General features: G+C 39.2%; 1 protein-coding gene across 3 annotated transcripts in view; it reads left to right on the forward strand.

The window, feature by feature from the left end:
• Positions 1-14456, forward strand: part of KIFAP3 (kinesin associated protein 3) — a 205754-nt gene that overhangs the window by 39262 nt on the left and 152036 nt on the right. For all 3 annotated transcript variants that reach the window (XM_027612528.1, XM_027612529.1, XM_027612530.1), the window contains exon 2: positions 4123-4254. In XM_027612528.1, the coding sequence (XP_027468329.1) occupies positions 4123-4254 (132 nt within the window). The remainder of the gene's footprint in view (positions 1-4122; positions 4255-14456) is intronic.

Below are 14456 nucleotides of genomic sequence, written 5' to 3' on the forward strand. Positions count from 1 at the left end.
TGTTAGATCTTCTTGTTGGAGAGACCCTTTAAGTTTTAAACCAAAACACAGTCTTTGGTTTAAAATCTAATTTGTCTGATATAAGGATTGCCACCCCGGCTTTCTTTTGGTGTCCATTAGCATGGTAAATGGTTTTCCACCCCCTCACTTTCAATCTGGGAGTGTCTTTGGGTCTAAAATGAGTCTCTTGCAGACAGCATATCGATGGGTCTTGTGTTTTTTAATCCAATCTGATAGCCTGTGTCTTTTGATTGGGGCATTTAGCCCATTTACATTCGGGGCAACTATTGAAAGATATGAATTTAGTGCCATTGTATTGCCTGTAAGGTGACTGTTACTGTCTATTGTCTGTGTTCCTTTCTGGTCTCTGTTGCTTTTAGGCTCTCTCTTTTCTTAAAGGACCCCTTTCAATATTTCTTGTAGGGCTGGTTTTGTGTTTGCAAATTCCTTTAGTTTTTGTTTGTCCTGGAATCTTTTCATCTCTCCTTCTATTGTCCTTGACAGCCTAGCTGGTTATAGTATTCAAGTCTGCATATTTTTCTCATTTAGTGCTCTGAGTATATCATGCCAGTCCTTACTGGCCTGCCAGGTCTCTGTGGATAGGTCTGTTGTCTATCTAATGTTTCCAGCATTGTAAGATACAGATCTCTTTTCCTGAGCTGCTTTCAGTATTTTCTCTTTGTCTCTGAGACTCGTAAATTTTACTATTAGATGTTGACCTATTTTTATTGATTTTGAGGGGGTTCTCTGTGTCTCCTGGATTTTGATGCCTGTTTCCTTCCCCACATTAGTGAAGTTCTCTGCTATAATTTGCTCCAATATGCCTCTGCCCCTCTCTCTCTTTCTTCTTCTTCTGGGATCCCAATTATTCTAATATTGTTTCATCTATGGTATCACTTATCTCTCAAATTCTGCCCTTGTGATCCAGTAGTTGTTTATCTCTTTTACTTAGCTTCTTGATTTTCCATCATTTCGTCTTCTATATCACTAATTCTCTCTTCTGCCTCATTTATCCTAGCAGTTAGAGCCTCCATTTTTTATTGCACCTCATTAATAGCCTCTTTGATTTCGACTTCATTAGATTTTAGTTCTTTTATTTCTCCAGAAATTGTTTCTCTAGTATGTTCCATGCTTTCTTCAAGCCCAGGGAGTATCTTTAAAATCATCTCTCTGAACTCTAGTTCTGACTTCTTACTAATGTACATATTGATTAGGTCCCTGGCATTTGGTACTGCCTCTTGTTCTTTTTTTTGAGGTGATTTTTTTTCCATCTTGTCATTTTGTCCAGACGAGAATAGATGAATGAGAGAACAAAATGCTAACAGGCTAAAGACAACCCCTGAAAAATATACACTAAACAAATCAGAAGAGACCTGAAACCAGGGGAAAAGAAATGGAAAGAAAGATAAAAGAAAAAGATTAAAAAAAACAAACAAACAGAATATGATCAGATATGATCAGGCTGGTGCATCGATCAGTGCCACACACTAGATTTTGGGTGTATCTTGGTTTGTTAGAAGAAAGTGCCTCCCAAAATTTTTAGAGAAAAACTTATATATGTACAAAAATAAGGGTAATTATGATGAAGGGATGGATTATGACTATAAAGATGAAAATTATAAAATATTTTATAAAAGGAATTGATAAGTTGGTTGAAAAAAGAAAGAAGAGGAATTTTTAAAAAAGGGAGAGAATGTGATCAGGCTGGAGACTAGAACAAAGCCATACACTAGAGATTTAGGGTATATTTTGGTCTGTTATAGGAAACTGTATCCCCAAATTGTAAAGAGAGAACAACATATATATATACCAAAAACAAGGTTAACTACTATGAAGGGATAGAATATGACTCTAAAAATGAAAAATAAAATAGATTTTTATAAAAGGGATTGATATGATTGGTTGAAAAAGGGAAAAGTATTCAAAAAAGAAGGAAAAGAAAATTTAAAAAATTAACTTGGAAAGAATAAAGAATCAGGGGGAAAAGCCATGAATTGTCTGTGCTGTATTCCCCTAGTGGTGGAGTTCTGTCGTTCTCATTGATTGGTAAACTTGGTCTTGGCTGGCTGTTCTTGCTGATCTTCTGGGGGAGGGGTCTGTTGCTGTGGTTTTCAAATGTATTTGCTGGAGACAGAATTGCCCCGCCCTTGCTGGGTTCCGGGCTAAGTAATCTGCTCGGGTTTGCTCTTGGGAGCTTTTGTTCCCTGCAAGCTTTCCGTACAGTTTTGGAGGACAAGAGTGAAAATGGCACCCTCTCAATCTCCGGCCAGAGGAGCTGAGAACTCGGGGCCCCACTCCTCAGTGAGCCCCCAGAGAAAAGCAGTCAATCACTCCTCTCTCCCTGGTCTCCGGCCGCACTCCATGCTCACCTGGCCTGTGACTGAGCGTTTCTATCTCTTTCACATGACCCCGTTTGTAAGCTCCAAACCCAGCAGATCCCAGCAGTGCACTCCCGCGCAGCTCCTCCCGGGGGAGGATGGAGAGTCTCCCCGGATCTGCCACTTGTGGGGTCCCTGCTGGAAGAGCAGTGGTTGGACTGTGTCACGGATCATGGTTTATGGCAACCCTGAGCCTGAGAGCCCACTCCTCAGGTCTGTCTCTGCAGCTGGCTTCCCTGCTCTGATACCTGGGCACTCTGCTGCACTCAGGCACCCCCAGTCTTCCTGTGACCCCGAGGGTCCCGAGACCACACTGTCCCAGCGAGGGTTCCACATGGCGACGTCCCTCAGCATAGCAGACTTCTAAAAGTTCCAATTTTGTGCTCTGCTCTCTATCACTTGCCAGTAGCGGCTGACAGAGGCCCCCTCCCCCGCCATCCATCTTCCCAAATATCGTGTAGGATTCACTTATCTGCACGTCCTACCTTCCAGAAAGTGGTCGCTTTTCTGTTCAGAGCATTGCTGCTATTCTTTTCTTCGATCTCCTGTTGTGTTTGTAGGTGTTCAGAATGGTTTGATCCCTATCTAGCTGAATTCCTGGGACCAGACAAAATGTAGGCCTCCTACTCCTCTGCCATCTTGCTCTTCCTTTCCAAGCCACTTATTTCTAATGGAAGGAAAAGCTTTGAGTTTCTGATTATTGGAATCAGTTTAGGACATTGTTATATTTATGTTCCTTCTCGTCAGTCTAAGATGCCCACTAGCCAACTGTGTGACCACAGTGAGAAATTTATCTTGTTTCTATTGCTTCATCTCTTTGAGTACAACTTGTTTTGTCACCTGCTAATGTGGCCACATGACAAGTAGTGGTTAATTTGTCATTGGTTTACAATAATTAAACATTCATTGTATAACTAGGAGTGTGGGAGGATAACGTATATAGGAACTTTCTATGGGAATTACTAGTGATGCTATAATTTGAGATGCATAACTAAAACATAACCCTTAAATTTTTTTTGTTATGTAACATGAATGTGATTTTGAAGAATGATTAGGTACTAATGCCACAATTTACACAGTTATATAAGATGATACATGATAAATATTGTAGTTTAGATAATTTCTTCATGTCATTCTGTGATACATGTAACAGGCTAATTGTTAGGCAGATTGATTTTTTTTTTAATATAAATTTTGGGGGTGTGCCCGGATGGCTCAGTCGGTTAAGCCTCCAACTCTTGATCTTGACTCAGGTCTCCATCTCAGGGTCGTTGAGTTCAAGCCCCGCAATGGGCTCCATGCAGGGCATGGAGCCTACTTAAAAATAAATGAATACATACATACATACAAACAATAGAATACAATAAATAAAATATGAAACAAAATAAATTTGGGGGTAGCTATCTTTTTTTTTGAATTGCTGATTTTTGTTTGAGGTTACTCTCTCCAAAACATCTTGTTTATTTTATTGATTTGCTTTTATGCATGATTCTTTGTGTAAATGTATTTTTTCCCAGGTATAGCTATTTATTAAGGTACTTTCTGTAAAACTGAGAATTATAAGTATAGTACAGAGTTTACAGAGTTGGAGAAAAAGATTTATTTCTTGGTCCAAGTCAAAAGAAAATCTAATTTAAATGTATGTGTTAATCTAACCCACATGCTTTTGGAACTAGAAACTAGATAAAAACCATGAATATTTTGTGAACTTTTAATATATGTCTATTTTTATTTTATATTATAGGAAAGTTAAAGGAGGAAATATTGATGTACATCCATCAGAAAAAGCACTCATTGTTCAGTATGAAGTAGAAGCTACCATTCTTGGAGAAATGGGTGATCCCATGTTGGGAGAACGAAAGGAATGCCAAAAGATGTAAGTTTTCTTCATTTGTGTATGTTTTGAAAGTAGTGAACCTTATACAAACTGTAGAAATTTGATGTTATTTATATTGCATAGATGATAGAGGTTACGGCATTCTTCTAGATATACTTCATCATAGTGAAGCAGAGACTGTATTGAACTATAAGTACAGAATCTGTTTATTCCAGAGAAGATCAGATTTACATAAGTATAATGGGAACTTCTGAAAAATATCATTTCTAATTTATCCCATTTAGAAAAGGCATATAATAGAATATAAACTACTACAACTTGTGAAATCAGTAATAAAAGATATGTTTATATGAGACTTTTAGCTTAATTTAGGAAATTTCTATTTTAGGAGATCCCTGTCTGTATTCTTTTTTCCCTGGAATTGTAGAAAATAGTATGAGTTCCAGAATTCCCACATGGGGCATGTACTTTGAATTCATCCCTTAAGAGTCTAGCCTTGTGAAAGATGTTAGTATAAAATGAGCATTTTCTGACTCAATGAATTGAGTTTACATTTCCTGACATCCTACACACTTTCCTTCCTGTTTTTGCAATACTTTCAGGAGCGCCTTGGAAAATGGCCTTTCTCATTAGCCTATAGTTGTGCTGGTGATTGTTTTGCCCTCTTTCCATAATGTTGTAGAAGTAGAGAAGGTCTGAGATCACCTAGTATTCTCTCCTAACTTTTTTCTCTCCCTCCATTAAAAAAAAAACTTGATTTGGGAACTAAGTAAAAAGAATTTTAACTAGTTAAAAAAAGTGTTAGTGTGTCCTGGTGGCGTAGCACACTGAAAAGCACTGTATTTTAAATATATAGCAGTGGTTCTCAATTGGTTGTGATTTTTTTTCCCCCAGAGAACATTTGGTAATGCCTGGGGACATTTTTGGTTTTTGTAACTGGAGGGATCCTATTGGCAGTCTAGTGGATAGAGGCCAGGGTGCTGCTAAACATCCCACAATGCACAGGATAGCCACCTACAAGCAAAAAATAATTTGGCTCCAAATTTTAATAGTGCTGCAATGGGGAAACTTTGGTGTATAGCAACCTGGAAAGACAAGCTGCCTAATATCTTAGAAAGATCCCTAATCTGTCTTTTTTTTGTGTATTAGGAGACTAAATTATATAGATAATTCATTAAAATAACCAAGTCCTTGGATAATTCACTAAATTGAAGAAAAATAGACATATGCTCACACACACATACTTACACTGTATCTTCTTAGACTTTTTCTCTTCCATTAATGTGTTTTTGATTTCTGCCTGAGTTTTGTACATTTTGAGAACATGTGAAAATCTCTTGAGATCTTATTAATTTTATTTCCAAGAAAAAGCTAGCAGATCAGAGTCTTTGCCTTTAGAATCTCAAATATCCACATTCAGGTGAGAGATTTCACTTTTAGTTCTTAAGAATGCAGTTAGTAGTGTCATTCAGCTAGAATTAAATGAGAATGTTGTTATTGCTTGGAAATCCATGGACTTTTTAGACAAAGGATACATTCACCTGAGAGCCAACCACTTGGAAAGAGTTACTACCAGCTGTGGCTAGAGTATGTGGATTTAAACTTCAGTAAAGGAAAAACCTGAGTAATTCAACCTTGTGATACTCAACTGCACAAGGTTTGGAGAGGAATCGTTGAAGGAGCAAAAGGAGAGTGTGGTTTGTTGATAGTTCGAGGTGTTAACAATGGCAGCTGCTGGGGATGAGGGTTTTGGGAAGGACACTCAATGTAGGCTGAGATAGATATGAAGTGAAAATTGTCATTAAATTGGGGTAGTCAGTGCTATGGCCCAAGTCTAGAAGACTTGTACTATATTTCATTTTCCCTTATTAGGCAAAGAAATATTTAAGCCCATCTTCAACAGAGTCCCAGTTTTCTGAAGATTTCTTTATGAGATACTGATGATTATGGTCCAGAAATACTAGGAGTATTTTTCTTGTGAGTTTTTGGTCTTCTTAATAGGTATGGACTGCCTAATGAAGGTTCTGATTTTTGACTATGGGTATAATCAGTAAGTATATAGCTGACGTTTTCTAAAAGTTCTAGCCCTATTTCTTCTTTGTCTTTTTTTTTGTTTAAGATTCTATTTATTTATTTGAAAGAGAGCGAGAGAGGGAAAGAAAGCACAGAGGGAGAGGGAGAAGCAGACTCCACGCTGAGCCGGGAGCCTGATGCAGGATTCAATCCCAGGACACCGAGATCATGACCTGAGCTGAAGGCAGACGCTTAACCAACTGAGCCACGCAGGCACCCTCTTCTTTGTCTTTTATAAGAAGGGAAGGATTTAGGAGAGAGACCTACATACTGAAGAAGAAAATCTCGTACCTTGGATGGAAAGAAGATGAATCAGATTGTTTATATATATGTTGGTGGAAAATAGATCTGAAAAACGATAGAGCTGGGGAGCAAGATGGCGGAGGTGTAGGAGACCTAAATTTCGTTTGGTCCCAGGAATTCAGCTAGATAGGGATCAGACCATTCCGAACACCTACGAACACAACAGGAGATCAAAGAAAAGAATAGCAGCAACTCTCTGAACAGAAAAATGACCACTTTCTGGAAGGTAGGACATGCAGAGAAGTGAATCCGAGGCGATATTTGGGAAGATAGATGGCGGGGGAGGGGACCTCCTTCAGCTGCTACCGGCAAGTGATAGAGAGCAGAGCACAAAATTGGAACTTTTAGAAGTCCGCTATCCTGAGGGATGTCGCTCCAGTGGCTAAGCAGGGGGTGGAACCCTACTGGGACAGTGTGGTCTCGGGACCCTCGGGGTCACAGGAAGACCCGGGGTGTCTGAGTGCGGCAGAGCTCCCAGGTATCCGAGCGGAGAAGCTGGCTGCAAATATGGAGCCGAGGAGTGGACTCTCAGCTTGGGATTGCCATAAACTGTGATCCATGGCACAGTTGGGCCACTGCTCCTCCAGCAGGGACCCCACAAGCAGCAGATCCGGAGAGACCCCCCCCCTTCCTCCCCCAGGAGGAGGGGCTTGGGAGCACACCGAAGGGATCTGCTGGGTTTGTAGACTCCAAACGGGGTCGTGTGCCAGAGATAGAAACGCTCGGTCACAACCCAGGTGAGTACAGAGTGTGGCCGGCAATCGGGGAGACGGGAGTGATTGACTGCTTTTCTCTGGGGGCTCACTGAGGAGTGGGGCCCCAAGTTCTCGGCTCCTCTGGGCAGAGATTGGGAGGCCGCCATTTTCACTCTTGTCCTCCAAAGCTATACAGAAAGCTTGCAGGGAACAAAAGCTCCCAAGACAAAACCAGACCAGATTGCTTAGCCTGGGCCCTGGCAAGGGTGGGGCAATTCTGCTTCCGGCAAAGACATTTGAGAACCACTGACAGGCCCCTCCCCCAGAAGATCAGCAAGAACCTTCAGCCAAGACCAATGTTATCGGTCAATGAGAATGGCCGAACTCCAGTGCTAGGGGAATACTGCACATGGAATTCATGGCTTTTTTCCCATGATTCTTTAGTCTTTTAAAGTTTTTTTTTTAATTTTTTTTCCTTTCCTTTTCTTTTTTTTTGACTATTTCTTTTTCCCTTTTTCAGCCAACATCTTATCAATCCCATTAAAAAAAAACTTTTTTATTTTTCATTTTTAGAGTCATATTCTAGCCCTTCATAGTAGTCAACCTTATTTTTATTATACATATATAAGTTCTCTCTAAATTTTGGGACACAGTTTCTTCTAACAGACCAAAATATACCCTAAATCTCTAGTGTATGGCTTTGTTCTTGTCTCCTGCCTGATCACATTCTCTCCCGCTTTTTTTTTTTAATCCTCTTTCTTTTTTCAAACAACGTTTTATTAATTCCTTTTATAAAATATTTTATAATTTTCATCTTTACAGTCATAATCCATCCTTTCATTGTATTTACCCTTATTTTTGTACATATATAACTTTTTCTTTCTTTAAAATTTTGGGAGGCACTTTCTTCTAACAGACCAAAATATGCCCAAAATCTAGTGTGTGGCACTGATCTATGCACCAGCCTGATCATATTCGATCATATTCTGTTTTTTTGTTTGTTTGTTTTTATCTTTTTTTTTCTTCTTTCTTTCTTTTCCTTTCTTTTCCCCCAGTTTCAGGTCTCTTCTGATTTGTTTAGTGTGTATTTTTCTGGGGTATTCGTTACCCTGTTAGCATTTTGTTCTCTCATTCATCTATTCTCATCTGGACAAAATGACAAGATGGAAAAAATCACCTCAAAAAAAAAAAAAAAAAAACAAGAGGCAGTAACGACTGCCAGGGACCTACTCAATACAGACATTAGTACAATGTCGGAACTAGAGTTCTGAATGATGATTTTAAAGATACTTGCTGGGCTTGAAAAAAGCATGGAAGTTATTAGAGAAACCTTTTTTGGAGAAATAAAAGAACTAAAATCTAACCAAGTAGAAATCAAAAAGGCTATTAATGAGGTGCAATCAAAAATGGAGGCTCTAACTGCAGGATAAATGAGGCAGAAGAGAGAATTAGTGATTTAGATGACCAAATGATGGAAAATAAAGAAGCTGAGAAAAAGAGAGATAAACAACTACTGTATCATCAGGGCAGAATTCGAGAGATAAATGATACCATAAGACAAAACAATATTAGAATAATTGGGATCCGAGAAGAAGAAGAAAGTGAGAGGGGGCAGAGGTATATTGGAGCAAATTATAGTAGATTTCATGAAGGAAACAGGCATCAAAATCCAGGAGGCATAGAGAACCTCCCTCAAAATCAATAAAAATAGGTCAACACCCCAACATCTAATAGTAACACTTACGAGTCTCAGAGACAAAGAGAAAATCCTGAAAGCATCTCGGGACAAGAGATCTGTAACCTACAATGGTAGAAACTTTAGATTGAAAACAGACCTATCCATAGAGACCTGGCAGGCCAGAAAGGACTGGCATGATATATTCAGAGCATTAATGAGAAAAATATGCAGCCAAGAATACTATATCCAGCTAGGCTGTCATGGACAATAGAAGGAGAGATAAAAAGCTTCCAGGACAAACAAAAACTAAAGGAATTTGCAAACACGAAACCAGCCCTACGAGAAATATTGAAAGGGGTCCTCTAAGAAAAGAGAGAGCCTAAAAGCAACATAGACCAGAAAGGAACACAGACAATATACAGTAACAGTCACCTGATAGGCAATACAATGGCACTAAATTCATATCTTTCAATAGTTACCCCGAATGTAAATGGGCTCAATGCCCCAATCAAAAGACACAGGCTATCAGATTGGATTAAAAAACAACACCCATCAATATGCTGTCTGCAAGAGACTCATTTTAAACCCAAAGACAGCTCCAGTTTGAAAGTGAGGGGGTGGAAAACCATTTACCATGCTAATGGACACCAAAAGAAAGCTGGGGTGGCAATCCTCATATCAGACAAATTAGATTTTAAGCCAAAGACTGTAAAAGAGATGAGGAAGGACACTATATCCTACTTAAAGGGTCTCTCCAACAAGAAGATCTAACAATTGTAAATATCTATGCCCCTAACATGGGAGCAGCCAATGACATAAGGCAATTAATAACAAAAGCAAAGAAACACATCAACAACAGTACAATAATAGTGGGGGACTTTAACACCCCTCTCACTGAAATGGACAGATCATCTAAGCCAAAGGTCAACAAGGAAATAAAGACTTATATGACACACTGGACCAAATGGACTTCACAGATATATTCAGAACATTCCATCCCAAAGCAACAGAATACACATTCTTCTCTAGTGCCCATGGAACATTCTCCAGAATAGATCACATCCTAGGTCACAAATCAGGTCTCAACTGGTACCAAAAGATTGGGATCAGTCCCTGCATATTTTCAGACCACAGTGCTTTGAAACTAGAACTCAGTCACAAGAGGAAAGTCGGAAAGAACTCAAATACATGGAAGCTAAAGAGCATCCTACTAAAGAATGAATGGGTCAACCAGGAACTTAAGGAATTAAAAAAATTCATGGAAACCAATGAAAATGAAAACACAACTGTTCAAAATCTTTGGGATGCAGCAAAGGCAGTCCTAAGAGGAAAGTATATAGCAGTACAAGCCTTTCTCAAGAAAAAAGAAAGGTCTCAAATACACAACGTATCCCTATACCTAAAGGAGCTGGAGAAGAATGGCATATAATGCCTAAACCCAGGAGGAAAAGAGAAATAATAAAGATCAGAGCAGAAATCCATGAAATAGAAATCAAAAGAACAGTAGAACAGATCAATGAAACTAGGAGCTGGTTCTTTGAATTAATAAGATTGATAAACCCCTGGCCAGACTTATCAAAAAGAAAAATGACCCAAATAAATAAAATGATGATTGAAAAAGGAGAGATCACAACCAACACCAAAGAAATTTAAACAGTTATAAGAACATATTATGGGGCGCCTGGGTGGCTCAGTTGGTTAAGCGACTGCCTTCGGCTCAGGTCATGATCCTGGAGTCCCAGGATCGAGTCCTGCATCGGGCTCCCTGCTCAGCAGGGAGTCTGCTTCTCCCTCTGACCCTCTTCCCTCTCGTGCTCTCTATCTCTCATTCTCTCTCTCTCTCAAATAAATAAATAAAATCTTTAAGAAAAAAACATTATGAGCAACTATATGCCAGCAAATTAGATAATCTGGAGGAAATGGATGGATTCCAAGAGATGTATAAACTACCAAAACTGAACCAGGAAGAAATGGGAAACCTGAACAGACCTATAACCACTAAGGAAATTGAAGCAGTCATCAAAAATCTCCCAATAAACAAGAGCCCAGGGCCAGATGGCTTCCCAGGGAAATTCTGCCATACATTTCAAGAAGAATTAATACCTATTCTTCTGAAACTGTTCCAAAAAATAGAAATGGAAGGTAAACTTCCAAACTCATTTTATGAGGCCACCATTACCTTGATCCCCAAACCAGACAAAGACCCCATCCAAAAGGAGAATTACAGATCAATATCCTTGATGAACATGGATGCAAAAATTCTCACCAAAATACTAGCCCATAGGATCCAACAGTACCATTAAATGGATTATTCACCATGACCAAGTGGTATTTATCCCTGGGCTGCAAGGTTGGTTCCACATCCACAAATCAATCCATGTGATATAATACATTAATAAAAGAAAGAACAAGAACCATATGATCCTCTCAATAGATGCAGAAAAAGCATTTGACAAAGTACAGCATCCTTTCTTGATCAAAACTTTTCAGAGTGTTGGGATAGAGGGTATATACCTCAAGATCATAAAAGCCAACTATGAAAACTCACAGCAAATATCATTCACAATGGGGAAAAACTGAGAGCTTTCCCCCTAAGGTCAGGAACACGGCAGAGATGTCCACTATCACAACTGCTATTCAACATAGTATTTGAAGTCCTAGCCACAACAGTCAGACAACAAAAAGAAAAGGCATCCGAATAGGCAAAGAAGACGTCAAACTCTCACTCTTTGTAGATGATATACTTTATGTGGAAAACCCAAAAGACTCCACCCCGAAAGTGCTGGAACTCATACAGGAATTCAGTGAAGTGGCAGGATAGAAAATCAATGCACAGAAATCAGTGGCATTTCTATGCCAACAATAAGAAAGAAGAAAGAGAAATTAAGGTCAACCCCATTTACAATTGCACCCAAAACCATAAGGAATAAATCTAACCAAAGAGGCAAAGAATCTGTACTCAGAAAACTATAAAATACTCATGAAAGAAATTGAGGAAGACACAAAGAAATGGAAAAACGTTCCATGCTCATGGATTGGAAGAACAGATATTCTGAGGATGTCAATGCTACCCAGAGCAATCTACACATTCAGTGCAATCCCTATCAAAATAGCATCAACTTTTTTCAAAGAAATGGAGCAAATAATCTTAAAATTTGTATGGAACCAGAGAAGACCCCTAATAGCCAGAGGAATGTTGAAAAAGAAAAGCAACGCTGGTGGCATCACAATTCCGGACTTCCAGCTCTATTACAAAGCTGTAATCGTTGAGACAGTATGGTCCTGGCACAAAAACCGACACATAGATCAATGGAACAGAATAGAGAGCCCAGAAGTGGACCCTCAACTCTATGGTCAACTAATCTTCGACAAAGCAGGAGAGAATGTCCAATAGGCAAAAGACATTCTCTTCAAATGGTGTTGGGAAAATTGGACAGCCACATGCAGAAGAATGAAACTGGACCATTTCCTTACACCACACACAAAATTAGACTCAGAATGGTTGAAAGACCTAAACGTGAGACAGGAGTCCATCAAAATTCTAAAGGAGAACACAAGCAGCAGCCTCTTCGACCTCAGCCACAGCAACTTCTTCCTAGAAATATCACCAAAGGTGAGGGAAGCAAGGGCAAAAATGAACTAAAAAAGAACTGTTGAGGCTTCCTCAAGATAAAAAGCTTTTGCACAGCAAAAGAAAGTCAACAAAACCAAAAGACAACCGACAGAATAGGAGAAGATATTTGCAAATGACGCATCAGATAAAGGGCTAGTATCCACAATCTATAAAGAACTTATGAAACTCAACACCCAAAGAACAAATGATCCAATCAAGAAATGGGCAGAAGACATGAACAGACATTTTTCCAAGGAAGACATCTCAATGGCCAACAGACACATGAAAATGTGCTCAACATCGCTCTGCATCAGGGAAATCCAAATCAAAACCACAATGAGATATCACTTCACACCAGTCAGAATGGCTAAAATTAACACGTCAGGAAATGACAGATGTTGGCGGGGGTGCAGAGAAAGGGTAACCCTCTTACACTTTTGGTAGGAATGCAAGCTGGTGAAGCCACTTCGGAAAACAGTATGGAGGTTCCTCAAAAAGTTGAAAATAGAGCTCCCAGACGACCCAGCAATTGCACTACTGGGTATTTACCCCAAAGCTACAAATGTAGGGATCTGAAGGGGTACGTGCACCCCAATGTTTATAGCAGCAATGTCCACAATAGCGAAGCTATGGAAAGAGCCAAGATTTCCATCGACAGATGAATGGATAAAGCAGATGTGTTGTGTATATATATATATATATATATATATATACACACACACACACACACACACATATACAATGTAATATTATGCAGCCATCAAAAGGAATGAAATCTTGCCATTTGCAATGACATGGATGGAACTGGAGTGTATCCTGCTGGGTGAAATAAGTCAATCAGAGAAAGATGTATCATATGATCTCACTGATATGAGGAATTCTTTATCTCAGGAAACAAACTGAGTGTTGCGGGAGTGGTGGGAGGTGGGAGGGTTGGGGTGGCTGGGTGATAGACATTGGGGAGGGTATGTGCTATGGTGAGCGCTGTGAATTGTGTAAGACTGTTGAATCACAGACCTGTACCTCTGAAACAAATAATACATTATATGTTAAAAAAAAAAGGTAGTAGGAAGGGAGAAATGAAGGGGGGGAATCGGTGGGGGAGACGAACCATGAGAGACTCTGTACTCTGAGAAACAAACTGAGGGTTCTAGAGGGGAGGGGGTTGGGGGGATAGGTTAGCCTGGTGATGTGTATTAAAGAGGGCATGTACTGAATGGAGCACTGGGTGTTATATGCAAACAATGAATCATGGAACACTACATCAAAAACTAATGATGTCATGTGTGGTGTTTAACATAATTTTAAAAGAAAGGATAGACAAATCTATTATATTTAGATACCATTGCACATCTGTTAGATAAAATCCAAAATATTGACAGCAAGTGCTGGTGAGGATATAGAGCAGTAGAAACTCATTCATTGCTACTGGGAATATAAAATGATAGTTTGGAAGACAGTTTGGCAATTTCTTACAAAGGTAGACATAGGCTTTCCATATAATCTAGCAGTTGTGTTCCAATAATATGAACTCAAATGAATTGAAAACAATATCCACACAAAAACTGGTACATGAATGTTTATAGAAAATTTATGATTGTCAGAAATTGGAAGCACCCCAGATATCCTTCAACAGGTACATGGGTAAACAAATTGTGGTGCATTCATATAACCAGGTATGATTCAGCACTAAAAAGAAATCAACTATCAAGCTATGAAAACACATTTGAGGTACCTTACTGTAATAATGCATGTAAGTGAAAGAAGCCAGACTGGAAAAGCTACATACTATATGATTCCAACTATGTGACATTCTAGAAAAGGCAAAACTAAAGTAGAAAATTAGAGGCTGTCAGGAATCCAAGGGGTGCAGGAGGGG

This window comes from Zalophus californianus, chromosome 10 (assembly GCF_009762305.2).
Source record: "Zalophus californianus isolate mZalCal1 chromosome 10, mZalCal1.pri.v2, whole genome shotgun sequence".
Taxonomy (NCBI): Eukaryota; Metazoa; Chordata; class Mammalia; order Carnivora; family Otariidae; genus Zalophus; species Zalophus californianus.